At 44.3% G+C, this 18,965-nt stretch overlaps 1 protein-coding gene across 19 annotated transcripts in view; it reads left to right on the top strand.

The window, feature by feature from the left end:
* Window positions 1–18,965, top strand: part of ADD1 (adducin 1) — a 91,141-nt gene that overhangs the window by 56,644 nt on the left and 15,532 nt on the right. For 10 of the 19 annotated variants that reach the window (XM_005208236.5, XM_005208228.5, XM_005208233.5 and 7 more), the window contains 7 exons: window positions 1,931–2,082; window positions 10,425–10,505; window positions 10,688–10,837; window positions 13,111–13,254; window positions 13,355–13,453; window positions 14,036–14,212; window positions 18,288–18,632. In XM_005208236.5, coding sequence (XP_005208293.1) covers window positions 1,931–2,082; window positions 10,425–10,505; window positions 10,688–10,837; window positions 13,111–13,254; window positions 13,355–13,453; window positions 14,036–14,212; window positions 18,288–18,632 — 1,148 coding nt within the window. The remainder of the gene's footprint in view (window positions 1–1,930; window positions 2,083–10,424; window positions 10,506–10,687; window positions 10,838–13,110; window positions 13,255–13,354; window positions 13,454–14,035; window positions 14,213–18,287; window positions 18,633–18,965) is intronic. The other 9 variants (XM_005208232.5, XM_010806324.4, XM_005208231.4 and 6 more) reach the window with 1 other exon arrangement.

Here is an 18,965-nt window from a genome sequence, read left to right as displayed (position 1 = left end):
AGTCCTGTGCTATTCACTTTGGGTTCCAGTTTCCACAGATTATTTTCTCTGTACTTTTGCTTGAGACAGTTCATAATTCCTAATTAAAATCAAATCAGCAGTATATAACAGGGAAGATCCCCTGGAGGGAGGGCATGGTGACCCATTCCAGTATTCTTGCCTGGAGAATCCCATGGACAGAGGAGCCTGGCAGGCTGCAGTTCGTAGGGTCGCAAAGAGCTGGACATGACTGAATTGACTTAGCAGACAGTATATAACAGGGATAATTATGTCATGACCAAGCATGATCATGCAGTCAAATACTTTCTTTTTCTTCCTTTCCAGTGTGTGTTTTTATTTTCTTCTTTTTTTTAATTTTTATTTATTTATTTTCTTGCCTTATTTCACTGGTTAGAGTCCCTAGTATGGTATTTATTAAGAATGCAGGAGTATACATACATCCTTGCATTGTTCTGATCTTAGGAGTGAACATTGTCATCATTTTGTTTGATATTTTTAGTAGTTTTTTTGTATATGTCCCTTATCAAATTAAGGTTATTCCCTTCTATGCCTAAATTGTTGAGAGCTTTTACCCCGAATGAATGTTGAATTTTGCAAAATACTTTTTCTGCATCTGTTAAAGTGATTCCATGATTTTTCTATTTTAGTTGATTATATGGTGATTATATTGATTGGTTTGTGAATACTGAGCCAGTCTTTCTTTCTGGGATAAACTCCCTGAGTTATGAGGTGTTACTCTTTTTATATGTGTATGTGTGTGTTTGTGCTCAGTTGTGTCTGGCTCTTTGTGGCTCCATGGACTGTAGCTCGACAGACTCCTTTGTCCATGGGACTTACCAGGCAAGAATACTGGAGTGGGTTGCCATTTCCTACTCCAGGGGAATCTTCCTAGCCCAGGGACTGAACCCACATCTCTTGTGCTTCCTGCATTGTCCCGTGGATTCTTTACTACTGCACCACTTTGAGAAGTCACATCCTTTTTATATGTTGCTGGATTATTTGCTAAAATTTTGTTAAGTATTTTTGGTCTGTGTTTATGAGGGATATTGGTCTATTTCTTCTTGTAATATCTTGTATTATAATGTTTTTGTGTGGTTTTGATATCAAGGTAATGCTGGGCCAGAGAATGAGTTGGGAAGTGTTCTGGAAGAATTAGTACAGAATTGATATTGTTTCTTCCTTAAGTGAGCAATAGAATTGACACCACAGTCATCTAGGCCCAGAGTTTTCCCTAGGGGAATGTTTTTTCTTGCAAATTCAGCTTAATGAATAGGGCTGTTCAGTATGTCTATTTCTTTCAGAGTGAACTTTAAAAACTTTCGTCTTTCAAGGAATTTGTCTGTTTCATCTAAGTTTAAAAATTTGCTGTCATAGATGTTCGTATTATCCTTTTAATGTCTGTAGGATATGTAGTGATATTCCCTCTTGCTTATTGGTAATTTCTGTCTTTGCTATGTTTTGTTGATGAGTCTGGGCTGGAAATGTATTTTATTTCCTTTTGTTTTTCCTTTTGTTATTTTTTTAACCTTCTCAGGATTAAATCAGCTATTCTCTATGTTTTTGTTTGATTCCTATCTGCTTGATCTTTATTGCTCTTTTTTTCTTTTGGGGCTTAATTTGCAGATTTATTAGGTAGAAACCTAGATCATTTTTAAAAACCCTTCTAATCTATATATTTAATAGTGTAAGTTTCCTCCTAAGTATTGCTTTACTGTGTCTCACAGATTTGATACTTTTTTGTTATTGATTTCTACCCTAACTTTTGTATTAATTTTGGGGAACATAGCCTTTATAAAATAGTCTTGGACATTTTCAAGACTTACCTCCTGACCCATTGTGGGAGGATTAGTATCTCAACTGTTTGAGTTACATTTGACAAGAAACGTTAAGACTTTGAATCTTTTTTTTTTTTTTTTCTTTTATATTCCAGGTCTTGGTATGGTGACTCCTGTGAATGACCTTAGAGGGTCTGATTCTATTGCCTATGACAAAGGGGAGAAGTTACTGCGGTGTAAACTGGCAGCGTTTTATAGGCTAGCGGATCTCTTTGGATGGTCTCAGCTTATCTACAATCATATCACAGTGAGTATTGAATGGGTCATAACTGAACGAAAAGTGGAATATTATGTGTCTGCACAACCTCTTTTCATTAAAAGAAAGAGGGAATCTGGCTGAGCCAGAGTAAGTCTTGGGATACCTTCCTTCTGATTCCTGACGGCACCGTATACTAATCGGAGATTTAGCCAGTTTGAATTAAAGTTATGAGGACAGTAGTTGTTTAAAACTCTTTTCTTGATGATAACCTAATAAATGAGTGTTAACCAAATTATAGGCAGTTCCTAAAGTTCTCTTTAAAGTTGCACCATAAAGAAGGCTGAATGCCAAAGAACTGATGCTCTTGAACTATGTGGTGTTGGAGAAGACTCTTGAGAGTCCCTTGGACTGCAGGGAGATCCAACAAGTCCATCCTGTAGGAGATCAGTCCTGAATACTCACAGGAAGGACTGATGGCTGAAACTAAAGCTCTGACACTTCGGCCACCTGATGCAAAGAGTCAGCTCATTGGAAAAGACCTTGATGCTGGGAAAGATTGAAGGCGGGAGGAGAAGAGGGCAGCAGAGGATGAAATGGTGGGATGGCATCACCGACTCAATGGACATGAGTTTGAGCGAACTCTAGGAGATAGTGAGAGACAGGGAAGCCTGGCATGCTGCAGTCCGTGGGGTTGCAAAGAGTCGGACACAACTTAGTGCCTTAGGGCAACAACAAAAAGTTGTAATGACTAAAATGCCAAGAATGAAGATATTTTCTTTCCTACTTTGACAAAAGCCTTCTGTCTTTCATACTTATTTCTTGCAACTATTCCAGTTAGCCATTTATCAACATTATTAGGACCTCTTGTTTTCTTCAGTTCATTCTTGCAGTGAGTTTTTACTGGGCACCTACTGTAACTATTTATTGCTCTGTACTGGGCATGCTTCTGACTCTGGGGATGTATCAGTAAAGGAGACAAGTCCTGCCTTTCTGGGGTTTTCCTTCTGTCTCTCAGCCCATCAGCCATGTTCTCTCCGTTATGTCCAGCCTGGCTCTCAGGGTCCATCATCTCAGTAACACTCTTTGCTGACACTGTGCTCTTCCTCCCTGTACCTGAGAAGCCAGATCCGGTTGTGCTGAGAGCCTCAAAACAGAGCCTGCTGGCTTTCTCCGTAGGTTTACAACCTCAGGCTCAACTAGACCCACACTGCTATCTGACAGCTGTTGGACGTTTCTCTTACAACCTCACTAAGATTTCTCCACTGTCTTTTCCTTTGTTCAAACCTCCTGACCCCTGCTCCCCACAAGTGACCATGTCGTCTTGCCAAGAAAATGGCACCTCTTTCCTGATGTTTGTTCCTGACCACCTGTTGCAGTGTCCTGACTCCTGCCTACAGGTCAGACTTTGTTTCCTGGCTTGGAATTCCATTGCTTCCTACTTTTTTTAGATTCCTAATGCATTATGAAAGAGAAGAGTGAAAAAGCTGGTTTAAAACTCAACATTCAGAAAACTAAGATCATGGCATCTGGTCCCACCACTTCATGGCATATAGATGGGGAAACAATGGAAACAGTGAAAGACTTTATTTTCTTGGGCTTCATAATCACTGCACATGGGGACTGCAGCCATGAAATTAAAAGACATTTGCTCCTTGGAAGAAAAGCTATGAGAAACCTAGACAGCATATTAAAAAGCAGAGACATTACTTTGCTGACAAAGGTCCCTATGGTCAAAGCTATGGTTTTTCCAGTGGTCATGTATGGATGTGAGAGTTGGACCATAAAGAAAACTGAGCACTGAAGAACTGATGCTTTTGAACTGTGGTGCTGGAGAACACTTTTGAGAGTTCCTTGGACTGCAAGGAGATCCAACCAGTCCATTCTAAAGGAAGTCAGTCCTGAATATACATTGGAAGGACTGATGCTGAAGCGGAATCTCTGATACTTTGGCCACCTGATGCGAAGACCTGACTCTTTGGAAAAGACCCTGATGCTGGGAAAGGTAGAAGGCGGGAGGAGAAGGGGATGACAGAGGATGAGATGGTTGGATGGCACCCCGGACTCAATGGACATGTGTTTGAGCAAGCTCTGAGAGTTGGTGATGGACAGCAAAGCCCGGCGTGCTGTAGTCATGGGGTCGCAAAGAGGTGGACAGGACTGAGTGACTGAAAGGCAGCAGTGTGTTGTGAGGTTTCTGGCTTTCTCCCATCCCCTCCTTTCCCTCCCCTTTTCTCTCTTGTTTCTTGTCTCTCTTGTGGAGGTGATCTCTTTGTTTGAACCACTTGATCTCATCTGTTTTTTATAATTTCTTTCATTGAATATTTTAAATATATATATTTATTGTGGCAAATGTACCTCACACAGATATAAAAGAAGTTATAGTCTTCTGAGTACTTTTAACCCCTTGAAATAACCGGCATTAACAGGTATTTAGATGTATTTAGATTACCCTTTTCTGCATGTTTAACACACTCAGGAAATAATACTTAACACACGTGTGTAGGTGTGTTTTACTTGTGGTCTCATAACCACTGGTATTTAGTTCAGCTCTATTCTTTTTTTTTAATAGTTGCATTTTTTATTTTTTTAAAAACAATATTTATTTATTTATTTTGACTTCACCGTGTCCTTGCTGCTATGCAGGCTTTTCTCTCGTTGTGGAGAATAGGGGCTGCTCTGAAGTCACAGTGTGCGGGCTTCTCTCTGCAGTGGCTTCTCTCGCTGCCGAGCACGGGCGTGCGGACTTCAGTGGTTTCAGGTTGCGGCTCCGGAGCGCAGGCTCAGTAATTGTGGCATGGGGGCTCAGCGTGTGGTGTGTGGAATCTTCTGGGGCCCCGGGTTGAATCCATCTCCCCTGCACTGCACGGTGGACCCCCAGCCACTGGACCGTCAGAGAAGCCCTCTGCTCCACTCTCGACTCCGGAAAACAGTAGCCTTTATGGTGGTGGCCTGAGGCCCACCTCTGTGAGCAGGGCACTGTGCCTCTGGGCTGCAATAGGGATCTGTGCCAGAGAAACTGAGGCAACTTCCCCTGTGTCTGTTCTTTGCATTGCTGCAAAGTGAACCTTTGACAACGCGAATCTGGCCCTGTTGTATGCACACTGCCACGCTTGCGCAGTGCTTCCTCCACCTGGCACTCCCGCTTCGCCTCCCTGACGGCAGTTACTGTCGTCCACACTGTGCTTGCTTGTCGTCCATGTCTGTGTGTCTATATCAGCTCCACGACGGGAGCCTCTGGCTGTGTCCCTAGGACCAGTTCCTGTGCTGGGCACCTGAGGAAGGAACGCGGTGAACTCTCGGATGGAATGATGCAGTGAAATCTGCAGTTGAACTGAAATTCTGCTTCAGTAAAATTATGAAACAGGCCCTCCACAGCGTCTTTTGGTGTTTGATCAGTGGATCCAGTTAGCCTCCCACAAGTGCTGGCTCTCTTACTTGTGCCTGTGTGGAAATTGCTGGCCTCTGTGACTAATCATGTTTGACAAAATGCTTTGTGTAGAGATGTACTGCTAAATGGTTGCCTAAAAATTAGTTCCATGGAAACGTTGCAGCACTAATAGGAGCTGTGACCCTTGGCTTAATGCCACCTTACATCCTCTGGGTCTTTAAAAACTGTTTACTGCTAGTCCTGTTATGAATGCTATTTAAATAAGTTTGAATTGCTTAAATTGCTCCTTTTTCCCCCTTTAATTATTTAGGACTTGGCAGAATTAAAACATTAGTTGTTTAACTTTTCTATAAGTGTTCTGTTTGGGACTTAACACTGAGTAAAAAAAGAAATTGAAGTTACCAAAAAATACTTCTTATAGCTTGTGAGCTATAGGATCTTTAAGAAAGAAGGTTTTTGTTTTTCTAACTATTTATGGCATGCCTTTTTTTATTTCAAAGTCTAGGTATTTTCATACAGAGATTTAAGAGAAAAGACATATTAACAGTATCAGTACAACCAAATGCCCTCAGAGGTCATTGTGCCCTTTCTCTGAAAGAGGGCAATAGAGATTACCCGCTAAAGGGATTTAAAAGTGCTAACAGGTGTTAGAGGATTGGGGATGATTGTCTGAATTACATTGCTATCTTAAGATTGCTTTGGATTTAGAAAAGCTTTTGGTAGGGTGGTGGAGGGTGTCAAAAACCAGGATGGCCCAGCTGGGCTTCCTCTCTTGCTGGCACTTAGCTGATGGCAGGGCCTTTCTGTCCCTGAATGCCTCCTGGTGTCAGTGGAGTGCTGGGTTCACCTCCATCCTGCATTCCACGCAATGTGTTAACCCTCTGAGGTGGGGAGCTTCAGGGTGGGGGCGGAAACAGTCAGGTGTATTTGGTTTTGAGTGAAAGACTTTAACACTCATTCCTTGTGCACAGAAAAGGGGTATTAACTGTGGGAGACATGAAGTGAGACCAGTGCTAGTCCACTGGGGACTAGAAAACTTTCTTTGAAATGTCTTTTTTTTTTTTTTCATTCTGGGGCTTAGTGTTTAGCATTTTCTCCTTTTTGTTTGCAATTCAGAAAAGTGTATGTTTTAAGCTTTTTCCATTAAAATGTGTAGATCTGTTGAACTCACTCTTGGAAAATTATGGTTAGGAAAGAAGTCAAAGAAGAAAACAGGGGGAATTCACTGGTGGTCCAGTGGTGAAGAATCCTCCTTGCAATGCAGGGGGTGTGAGTTCAATCCCTGGTTGGGGAACTCAGATCCCACATGCTACAGGGCAACTAAGCCCAGACACTGCGCCCTGAGAGCCCGCACACTGCAGTGAAGAGAAGCCTCTGTGCTGCACAGCCAGAAGTTTAAAAAAGGAAGAAAACAGTATAAGTATATTTGAGTCTTAATATCCTGCAGTGGGTGGGAAATGGCTCAGTTATTAAACATCAATTTGAGAGACTATTACATATTACGAAAAACAATTACAAAGACCATGTGAAAACATGAATATTATGAAAGTATAAAATGTATACTGTTTATACCTATATGAATTATGTGTCTGTACACACACATACACACAAAGAGAAAAGAAGTGATTATAACTGGCTGTGTAGTATTTTTGTTAATGTGGGACCTGACATCATGCTTCTAAAATTTATGTGTAGGGAAAAGGCCTAGAATAGACAAGCACTCCTGACAAACTAGGTAATGTGCTTTTTCCTATCAAGTGTCAAACTTATGATGATAATGAAAATAGTGTTCTTTAGGCAAGAGAAAAAACAGATTAATCAGTGAGACAGAACCCAGAACTGGATCTGTGTCTGTTGAAAGCAGATACACAAGAGTTGACATTGCAGTTCGGCAAGGGAGTGATAGACCAGGCTATGATTGGTGCTGGCACAACGGGCTTGAAACATCAGAGTGGGAAAGCTGTATCGGATTTTTCCCTTACACAGTATAGACTTAACAAGCAATTCCAGTGATTTAAGGATTACATGTGAAAAATAGTACTTTAATCATTTTGTTGTTCAGTCACTTAGCTGTGTCCAACTTTTTGCGACCCCACGGACTTCAGCATGCCAGGTTAGGATCAATATAAATGAAAAAATTGACTTTTAACCTCTGACCGAAGGAAAGTTGTCTTACGACACAAAAGCACTTATCATAAAAGAAAAGATGAAAAAAAAAAAAGATGGATAAATTTGACTATGTTAAACAAATTCCTTGTCATTAAAAGATACCATAAAAAGAATGAAAATAAAGGTTACAGTCTAGAATATTTTGCCTCACGGGTGCTGGTGGTTGTCAATTGCTTGGTCGTGTCTGACTCTTTGTGACCCCATGGACTGCAGCACACCAGGCTTCCCTGTCCTTCACCATCTCCCAGAGCTTCCTCAACTCACGTCCATGGAGTCGGTGATGCCATCCAACCATCTCATCCTCTGTTCCCTTCTCCGTCTGCCTTCAGTCTTTCCCAGCCTCAGGGTCTTTTCCAATGAGACAGGTTTTCGCATCAGCTGGCCAAAGTATTGGAGCTTCAGCTTCAGCATCAGTCCTTCCAATGCATGAAGATTCAGGGTTGATTTCCATTAGGCTTGACTGATTGGAGCTCCTTGCAGTCCAAGGGACTCTCAAGAGTCTTCTCCAACACCACAGTTCAAAAACATCAATTCTTTAGTGCTCAGCTTTCTTTATGGTTCAACTCTCACATCCATACATGACTACTGGAAAAACCATAGATTTGACTATATGGACCTTTGTTAGCAAAGTAATGTCTCTGCTTTTTAAGGTGCTGTCTAGGTTTTTCATAGCTTTTCTTCCAAGGAGCAAGCGTCTGTTAATTTCATGGCTGCAGTCCCCGTCTGCAGGGTTTTTGGAGCCCAAGAAAATAAAATCTTTCACTGTTTTAATTGTTTCCCCAATTATTTGCCACGAAATGATGGGACAGGTTGCTATGATCTTAGTTTTTTGAATGTTGAGTTTTAAGCCAGCTTTTTCACTCTCCTCTTTCACCTTCATCAAGAGGCTCTTTGGTTCCTCTTTGCTTTCTGCCATAAGGGTGGTGTCATCTGCATATCTGAAGTTACTGATACTTCTTCTGGCAATCTTGATTGCAGCTTGTGCTTCACCCAGCCTGGCATTTCGCATGATGTACTCTGCATATAAGTTGAATAAGAAGGGTGACAGTATACAGCCTTGATGAACTCCTTTCCCAATTTGTAACCAGTCTGTTGTCTCATGTCCAGTTCTAACTGTTGCTTCTTGACCTGCATATAGGTTTCTCAGGAGGCAAGTAAGGTGGTCTGGTATTCCCATCTCTTGAAGAATTTTCCACAGTTTGTTGTGTTCCACACAGTCAAAGGCTTTAGTATAGTCAATGAAGCAGAGGTAGATGTTTTTCTGGAACTTTCTTGCTTTTTTTATGATCCATAAGATGTTGGCAATGTGATCTCTGGTTCCTCTGCCTTTTCTAAATACAGCTTGAGCATCTGGAAGTTCTCAGTTCATGTACTGTTGAAGCCTAGCTTGGAGAATTTTGAGCATCACTTTGCTAGCGTGTGAAATGAGTGCGATTGTGCAGTAGTTTGAACATTCTTTGGCATTGCCTTTTTTTGGGATTGGGTTAAAACTGATCTTTTCCAGTCCTGTGGCCACTGCTGAGTTTTCCAGATTTGTTGGCATATTGAATGTAGCACTTTAACAGCGTCAGCTTTTTGGAGTTGAAGTAGCTCAGATGGAATTCCATCACCTCCACTAGCTTTGTTCATAGTGATGTTTCCTAATGCCCACTTGACTTGGCACTCCAGGATGTCTGCCTCAAGGTGAGTGATCACATCATCGTGGTTATCTGGGTCATTAAGATATTTTTTGTATAGTTCTGTGTATTCTTGCCACCTCTTTTAATATCTTCTGCTTCTGCCTCATGGGTAGCTAACAAAAAATTAGTATCCAGACTAGATACAGAACTATCAGTAAGAAAAGGGTGTGCATGTGTGCTAAGTCACTTCATTCTGACTGTCTGCGAGCCCATGGACTGTAGCCCACCAGGGACTATTTGCAGAGTGAAGGAGCGAGGCAGGCCATATGAGGACGTCGCTGCCACTGTCCACACAGACCCCACGTGTATTTCTGTTTGGGCCCCTGCAGAAGTCACTGTGCTGGTGAGGAAGTTGACCACATGCCGTGAGGCCTTTCCAACCACCACTGAATTCCATCCGTCTGACGCTAGTTAGAATTCTTGGCCCAGGAGTAAACGTATTCCATCCCAGTAGGTTTGCGAAGTCTTTTGAGTCTGTTCCCAAATCATTAAAAATTAGACTACATTTCATTAGGACAGGACTCTTTTTTTCCTCTCTTAGGACAGGTCTCGTTTTTTTTTCCCTTTCTTAACTACATAACTAGCATCTCGCACAAATCCATCATATGTGACAGATCTGTACTGAACGAATTGTTGAAAGAGAACTATATTGTGGAAGGCAGAAATAGACCTGAGGAGTGAGGGTGCGATGTGTAGAAACTCTTCATCAAGCAGAGAACAACTTCCTCTTATTCGTGATTTTTATGATTGTTCGCTACCCTCTAGGTTTTGAGTACTTAAAAAAAAATATTTTTTTTTGAGTTTTAAAAAGTAACTCTTGAAAAAAAAAAAAAAACTCTTGTTTTCATTATTACACTCTTGAGGAGATCAGCTTTTTATACATGGTACTGGTTTGGTAGCCTATAGGTTTTTCTCTTCATAAGGTTAATTATCATGAATATGATCAAGGCACACTTTATATACCTAATAAGCTACTACAGCGTAATAATAGAAAGCTTTCAGATCACCTCTTAGCTTTGTGATAGGCCCTATAATTAAGTGCATTCCTGTGTAGCACACCTAATGTTCACAGAAAACTTGTAAGTCTATGGACAGGAAGAGATGCAGATGATTTCAGTAGAATTTTTGAGCTAATTTGGTAATTCTCCCCACAGACCAGAGTGAGCTCGGAGCAGGAGCATTTCCTCATTGTACCTTTTGGACTTCTCTACAGTGAAGTGACTGCATCCAGTTTGGTAAGAATGTCCTTGGCTTCTTGGGCATAGACATAAAATTCAAGAAAGAGGGCAAAGTCTGTTTTGTGTGATTAACTCACGGGAAAACTTTTAGGTATTAACACTTTAAACTTTGTTTTAAATCATTTCTAGTTAGGACAACTTGAAATCCTCACGATACTTGGTCTGTTTTCTTACTGCAGGTTAAAGTCAACCTGCAAGGAGACATAGTGGACCGTGGGAGCACCAACCTCGGTGTGAACCAGGCTGGCTTCACACTGCACTCGGCCATCTATGCTGCACGCCCGGACGTGAGGTGTGTCGTGCACATCCACACGCCAGCCGGGGCTGCGGTGAGTGTGTGCTGCTCTGGCAGAGCCTGAGGTCGGAGGGTGCCCGGGGAGCAGGGCTTCACCTTTCCTCCGCGTTGCCCTCCCTTGTCGCAGCAAGTCAGTGCCCTTCATCTCGTTGGATTAGAAGACTCTTTTACTACTGTGTGTGACTTTATTAAGAGAATATATATATATTACATATATGTATATGTATTTAAGGGGTCCATTTACTAATTTTTTTTAAACTTCATTTTTTGTAATTTTATCTTTATTTATTTTTGGCTGTGCTGGACTTCGTTGCTGCGTGGGCTTCTCTCCAGGCGCACTGGGGGCTCCTCTCTTGCTGTGGCACGCAGGCTCTAGGCACACAGGCTGTGGCTGCGGCGCGCAGGCATCCCTAGTTGTGGCCCCCAGGCCCCTAGCACAGGCTCAGGAGCTGTGCTCACGGGCTTCGTTGCCCTGAGGCACGTGGTGTCGGAATTCCCTGATAGAACCCGTGTCTTCAGTATTAGCAGTTGGATTCTTTACTTTACCACTGAGTCACCAGGGAGGCCCAGCTATCTAATTTTGAAAAACGTAATAAATCTGAAAATGTCGTAAGACTTAACAGAGAATCGGTGTGTTAAAGAGGGGAGTGAGACTTCAGTGCCTGGGAGGCTGTGTGGGAAGTGCAGAGTGACAGCAGTGAGTGGAGGCTCCTTGTTTGAGAGGAGGAGTGGGGGAGATGGGGTGGTGGGGGGAGGAGCTGTGGGCTCCTCCCTGTGGAAGAGCCAGTAGGGTATAGGAGACTTGCGCCTGCTCGATGGAGTGTGGGAAGGAGCCCCGTATAGGTGGAGAGGTTGAGGCCTAGAGACAAACCCAGCCAGCGGTCCACAGGTAACCTGCCTGGAGTCAGCGGAACCTAGGTTGATTGTGACTTGGGAGGAGTAAGAAGCCAAGGGAAGGGAGGTCCTAGCTGGTCCAGTGGGCAGGACGCCACGTGGTCACTGCTGTCGCCTGGGTTCAGTCCCTGATTGGGGAGCTGAGATCTTGTGAGCTGTGTGATGTAACTGGTCCAGGCCCTTAGAGCAGACTCAGCTCCAGCCGTGAGCTGGCCAGGAGCCTTCCCCATGCTGATGACCAAGTCTGGGCCCTCTGGTACAAACAAGCCACCTGACAAAGCCTCAGACCCCTTAGTGTGAAAAATAGGCTTTCTGACAGCCCTGTGAGAGCCAAACACTCAAGAGCTAGCTGGAATTGGCTTTTTATCACCAGTTTTGTATTTTAATGACTTTCTGGGTTGGTTTCTTTGACAGATGACCTCATTGATTAAGAAATACTGGATTTTACTCTATCTGGATGTTTTAATGTCATAGATCTTTGCTTGTATGGATGAATGTGAGAATCTGGTTTGTTTGCTTTACTTTGAAGATACAGGTCTTAATGTTGGCATCAGTTTATTAGATATCATTCTCCAAGTGATACAGGTCTTCCAACCCAGAAAAATCCATGCTTTCAAAGGAACTGTTAGAGGTACCTTTGAGAATATGGTTGTTACAAATATCTAGCATGTAATTTGTTTTAAAACTTAACAAAGTAACTTTAGTTTGTAATGAAATACTTATAGAAAAACTGTTACTGTGAAAGGAATTAAATAATGATATTGCCTTTTTTGGGGGTATTGTGTTTTTAGATTAACTTCTCTGTAAGAAATTATTACAGTTATAATTTAAATCTCTGGAGGTTGTTCGTCTAGGTAGAAGACATTTAAAATTAGCATATTCTAAGGTCAGTTTGGAAAATTTAAGGAAACTAAAGGGCTATATGGACACTTAGATTTTTCACTTAATGTAGAGAAATTGTACAGTATACTTGTCCTAAACCTTTATAAATTTCCTTTTATCTGATTTTCAGGTGTTCTATCGCACCTGCGAACTAAGGTGAAAAGTACACAAAACCTCTCGGCTCTTCAGAAGCCTCTCTCTGCGGCGCTGTGCCTCCTTTAGAGGAGCCACTGTCTCTCCCTGCAGCAGCTTTGGGACTAATCTTATTAAATCTGAGCTCACTTCTTGTTTACAGTCCGTGTGGGAGAAATCCAGAAAGATGTGAAATTTTTTTGAAGTCTTCCTTGATAGTGGTGGCTTTGATTTTTTAAAGTATGGATTGGTAATAAGACCCAGAAGTAATCTTAAGGCTTATCTTAATTTCATGGGCTCCTTTATTTCTGAAAGAACAGTTTGAGGAACGCGCTTGCCAGTTGTCAGTCCGTGTGCACTCCTGACTCGTCTGCACTGATGCTGCCTCTTGTTCTCTAGGTCTCTGCGATGAAGTGTGGCCTCTTGCCCATCTCCCCTGAGGCACTTTCCCTTGGAGAAGTGGCATATCATGATTATCATGGGATTCTGGTTGATGAGGAAGAAAAAATTTTAATTCAGAAAAATTTGGGGCCTAAAAGCAAGGTCAGTAGGCATCTAATCTGGTATTTAAATTATCGAGGGAAGAAGAAAACATATCTATCTTCTTGCCTGGTACCTAGAACTTTCCTGATTCTTCCCTTAGGTTCTTATTCTCCGGAATCACGGCCTTGTGTCTGTTGGAGAGAGCGTTGAGGAGGCCTTCTATTACATCCACAACCTTGTGGTTGCCTGTGAGATCCAGGTAGGCAGTGGCTGTTCCATGTGGTCTGGTCATTTCTAACTTAATTTTTCAAATACGTAAGTTACTACCATTTATGGAGGGCTAGCATATACTGGCCCTGATATCAGGTGCTTATTTATGTTGTTATGGGTCTTTTCGTTTGAACCCAGGCACTTCTTTTGAGAAGTAGGCGCAGGGAGTAGAGCTTTGCCCGCAGTCTCACAGCTCTAGGTGCTGCTTATGCCAGGCCTGCCAAGCTCCCCATTTGCACATTATTCATTGTTACCTGGCTTACATCTGTGTATTTACCCTGACGTATGTCTGTGTAGTAGCAGCTGCCAGTCTCCTTTATATGACCTTGGAAGGGGCTTTGTTTTCCCATTTATTCTTCAAGTATGAGTGCCCAGTATTTTTTCATGCTAAAGACAAATTTCTGAAAACAGTCTTGTGATTTATCTGTCACTTCCATCTTGCATTTTTTATTCTTGCAGTGATTTGGTTTCTTTTGACACCTCCATTTCTATTAAAGTGATCTCTCATAGTCATCTGACCTGCTTGATCAGTAAGGAACTCCAACCGTTGTGTTTGCTTGTTTTGGAAAAGGTTCGAACTCTGGCGAGTGCGGGAGGGCCAGACAATTTAGTCCTCCTGGATCCTGGGAAGTACAAAGCCAAGTCCCGGGCCCCTGGGTCCCCGGCAGGGGAAGGCAGCGGATCACCGCCCAAGTGGCAGATTGGCGAGCAGGAGTTTGAAGCCCTCATGCGGATGCTGGATAATCTGGTAAGAATGTGGTCACCGCTCGATGGTACTGCTTTCATCCTAAGAGCACAAATGTTGGGGTTTCTAGAGTTAGTGGATGGTGTTATGAAATTACTGTTTTCAGGCAGTGTCAGAATGCTGTGTCTCCAGAACCATGAATATGTACCAGGGCAGTTTAAGTTCTAAGCTAAATTGTGATTGAATACACAGGTGAGGGTTTCTTGTCTCCTTTTGTTTTTAAAGATAGCATCATTTGGACTATGTGGGGATAGTAGCTCAGAGGATAGTGTACTTTGCTGAGTAACTGAGTCCTTGAGTAGCAGGGTCAGCTCAGGACCCGTCAGTCCGAAAGCAAGCTGTCCAGGGGGCCTTTCTGCATCAGTCAGTTAGCCGAGCATCTTGTTTGTTATAACAGTAAATTCTAGCCACGTGGGGCCTGTCTGCTGTGTTTCACATACTTTGCTGCCGATCTGTCACATGGGAGACCCTTTGCTGCCTCCTGAAGGGACAGGATGCCCAGTGTGGTACAGAGTGCGACCATGGGGCTCTCAGCTTAATAGGCATGTTAAAGTAGTCTGTGGCAGGATGTGGCCTGTCTGGTTGCAGTGAGGGATGTCATCCTTTTGCAAGGATCATAGAGGAAATTTTTGTAGAGGGTGACCCTTGAGAGTGACCTCAAAGAAGAGGTCAAAGTGTGACAGCTTATGCTGGGAAAAGCGAGGCAACTGTAACATGGCCATGGGCACGGCCGGAGACCCAGCCGCGGGCACGATGGACAGCCTGGCCAAGGGGCAGGACCGTGCCTTTCTGGTCCGTCTCTGATCTCACCAGTCGGTTTAAATGTTAGGGTCGAAGCAACCTCAGTAAAGGTAAATGGCTCGGTGCTGGGCCCTTCTGCTGCTGCAGCGTCACATCTCTTAGATAGGGTTCAGGGGTCCGTCCTGTGGCCACATGGACATAAAGTAGTGGGCGTGTGGGGCAGAGAAGCCATTGAAAGGGCTGGTGCCGGCTTCACGTGAGTTCCCACCATTGGACCAGGTCTTGGTGGGGATGGGTGGCTTCAGGAGGCAGGAAGTTTCACTTTTCTGAAGAGAACAACTCATGGATCTGGTTCAGCGTGTGCTAAGTGTCCTCAGAAGGTTCTTCTCCCTGAAGCTCTCCGACTTAGGAGAATGTTGCTGTAAAGGGAGGGCTGGGAGTGAACGGCTAAGCAGTGATGATGACAGCGTGGGTATCACTGAGGAGGGTGGTGCCTGGAGAGCAGACTCTCCTGACTGCTGAGCTCGTGTGCTCAGGGAGGGTGGGCTGTGCTGACGGACTGTCTACTCTAGCCGTGAGCGGGGACACAGTCTTGCCCTCGGGGAGTTCATGGCCTTGTCGGGAAATGGACAGACAGATCCCACATGTAGCCCAGACCTCGACGTGTGCCTGACAGAGCACGACGGCAGTTGCCAGGACAGAGATGGGGCTTGAGCCAGGACTGGGTCCGGGGACAGGAAGGGAATTGAGCTCATGGAGGTGATCAGTGGAAGTGGCAGGGAGGGTAGTGCAGTCTCAGGAAAGTCACCCAGAGCAGGCTGAGAGTGGGGACGTAACCCTGGCATCTGACCCGGGGTCCGGCACCAGAGGAGCTGGGCAAAGCAGGGGTCGTGGGGGCTCCAGTCTCACCATGCCTTCTTCTCTCCCTCGGGCAGACACTTTGACCTTTCCCTGCTCTTACACCTACAAGCCAAATGGGAATGGGAGGGAGAAGTAAAAGTCAAGAGAACACCAGCCTGCCACATCTTTTGCACTCAGTACATTCTGGAAGGTGCAGAGAGAGAGAATTAGAGTTGGTAACTCTAATTTGAGGGGGGCGGAGATAAAGGATGAAAGAAGATAAGCGAGATTACAGCAAGGATATTTATTTGGTGCCCTTAATGTGCACAGGTTATCCTTAATATTAGAGGCTCTGTGGTTTATGAGAAATAAACGTCGACAGCAATCACTGACTGTAGTCTGTGTTTTAGTTTATCATCTGATCAACTGTATATGTTTGCTAATAACTCAGTCAGTAGAGAGTAGTTGAAGATTCTCACACTGTAGGAAATATTTCATATGATAGTCATAAACATTTCTGGCATACACAGAAGAAATGCTAACTTGTTACCCAGAAAATCAAGATATAATTCCAGCTTCTCAAAAGAAGGAATAAAGCCGATTTTTAACATACAGCACGTCTCAGGTCTGAGTTTTGCTCTGATTTTGGTCTGGCATTTAAAGGGGAAGAATAAAGAAAGACACGCCACACCCCCTCAGAATAAAAGTTAGTGACGTCCTGGATGGTTTATTTGGAATTCTTGAAGATTACTCAAGAGCCCTGACTTTCAGCAAGAGGAAACCTGAATGAATTAAGAACTGTATGTTTCAGAAGACAGTGTTACTTTTTATTCTTCAACAAAGCATGTTCGTAAATGGGAAAAAAGCGTGTTAAAAAGGGAAGACACTTACCTGTCTTCCTGAGTGTAGTTACAAAACAAAAGTAAACAACGGCCAACTGCACTCGGGTCATTACCACCGCGCTTTGACTGTTTTAAGGGAATGGTTGGTAATGAAGGTGGCCTCCAACGAGGAGGAGCTCCCAGAGGGGAAGGAGAATCCCCACATTGAGAGCAACGTTTCTGAAGTAGCTTGGCAGGTGGCATGTAGCCACTGACTCATCCTGGCTACCAGCCCTGTGTGATCCTTTCAAACCTAACCCCCTCATCATTCACAGTGAAGGCATCATTCACAGTGAAGGTGTCCTCACCTGGTTCAGGTATGACAGGGAGTCCAGGCACAGTCCAGGCTGAGTCAGGTCCTTGGCTTCGGGCCTCCCAAGGCTGCAGTCAGGGTGTTGGCCTGGGCTGGGTTCTCAGCAGAAGGTTCTCATGGTGGAGGATCCACTTCCAGGCTCTGCACATGGTGGGCAGACTTGATGTTCTTGCCGCTCAGGCGTCAGGGCAGCTTGTTCTTTGAGTGCCAGCAGTGGACCCGGAGACCCTCTCAGGGTGAGCACTGCACTCTCCTGCAGCAAGCCTGTCACCTTGGCCGAATGCTTCTGCCTTGAAGCAGGCCCTGGTCCCGCTGATAGCACACAGGGGAAGAGGTTTATGGCGGTGGGGGCCCTGGGGCCAGTCGTGTCGGTCAGGCTCCCCGACACTCAGTTCTGGAGACTGGTGAGTGAGGCATCATCCTGGCCTGGAGATGCTGTCTGTGGGCTCAGCACACAGCGGGCACACGGGCTTGGTGCTGTTACAGAGGTGGGAGTTAGCAGGCTGCGGGCTGTGAAGTGCAGGAGCCCGGGGTTGAAGGCTCACTCCAGTGCTGCTGCATTTAGGGATGAAGCGATTTTGCCAGGTACCAGCTGTCTGAGGTGTTTGGTCTTCCTGAAAGATTATCACAGTATTTAAACTGCGACTGAAACGGTTAAAAAAAAAGTGTTAAGTACGTTGATTAATATAACTTGTTCTGTAGCCAACAGCAGGTAAACCCAGGTTGCCTTTTGAATTTTAACTTTTTCTTGATACATATATATATAAACAACAGGGTACCTATATTAATTCTTAAGAATTGAACATCCTGTGTAAGCAGCACCTATATCCAATTCCAGCACCCAGAACCTCCTGTCCCCACTTTGAGTCTCTTACTGCGTCCCAGGGGTGACCCCGGTCCCTCCTTCTAACAGCGCAGACTGGTTTTCCTCTTTCTGTGAATGGAGTCGCATGGGCTGTTCTTCCACATTGGGTTTCTCTCATCAGTGTCGAGTTGGTGAAGATTCGTGGAGATGTCTCCCCTGGTAACAGTGTGTTCTCCCTGCTGTGTCCTGTTCTGCTGTGTGAATGGACCACAGTTCACCCCTTCCACTGCTGGTGGACTCGTGGGTTTTTACTCTGGGGCCTTGGGAATCCTGCTGCTGTTGGCATTTTCGTACCTGTGAACACACTTGCAGTTCTCCTGGGCAGCCCTGTCCATGGGGTGTGCATACTCTGCTTGTATAGGCGTTTCCAGCTTTCTCAAGTGAAGCACTGATTTTGAGACCTGGAGTAGTGACTGTCTCTTTCTTTTCGGCCCCTAGGGTTATAGAACTGGCTACCCTTACCGATACCCTGCTCTGAGAGAGAAATCTAAAAAGCACAGCGATGTGGAGGCTCCTGCCAGTGTCACAGGTTACTCGCTTGCTAGTGACGGTGATTCGGGCACTTGCTCCCCTCTCAGACACAGTTTTCAGAAGCAACAGCGAGAGAAGACAAGGTGGCTGAACTCTGGCCGGGGCGACGATGCTTCTGAGGAAGGGCAGAACGGAAGCAGTCCCAAGGCGAAGACTAAGGTGTGGACGAACATTACACACGATCACGTCAAACCCTTGCTGCAGTCTCTCTCGTCCGGTGTCTGCGTGCCAAGCTGTATTACCAACTGCTTGGTCTGTGCCTACTTACTGTTCATAGTTAGATGACGTAGAGCAAGTCGGCTCGCTGGGGCTTCGGAGGCTCTGGGACTCTCACCCTCTGACCTAGGTTTTAGGCAAACCTTCCTCGTTAACCTTCTTCAGCCTGAATTCAAATCCACTTTTGCTTCAGCTATAATTCAAGTAATACACTCTGCTTGAAACTGCTTAAGATGTATTGTGCTTCTGCAGTAATTCCAGCATTACCTAACTCTGTGCACAGCAGAAATACCACGTCACTTGCGTGGATTAACCTGAGAGTGGGAGCTGTCGTTCAGTTCAAACCGTATTTGAAGAATCTTTAATACT

The sequence above is a fragment of the Bos taurus genome, chromosome 6 (assembly GCF_002263795.3).
Source record: "Bos taurus isolate L1 Dominette 01449 registration number 42190680 breed Hereford chromosome 6, ARS-UCD2.0, whole genome shotgun sequence".
In the NCBI taxonomy this organism is placed as follows: Eukaryota; Metazoa; Chordata; class Mammalia; order Artiodactyla; family Bovidae; genus Bos; species Bos taurus.
The sequence above is the reverse complement of the archived record's forward strand: the minus strand, read 5'-3'. Positions and strand labels throughout refer to the sequence as shown.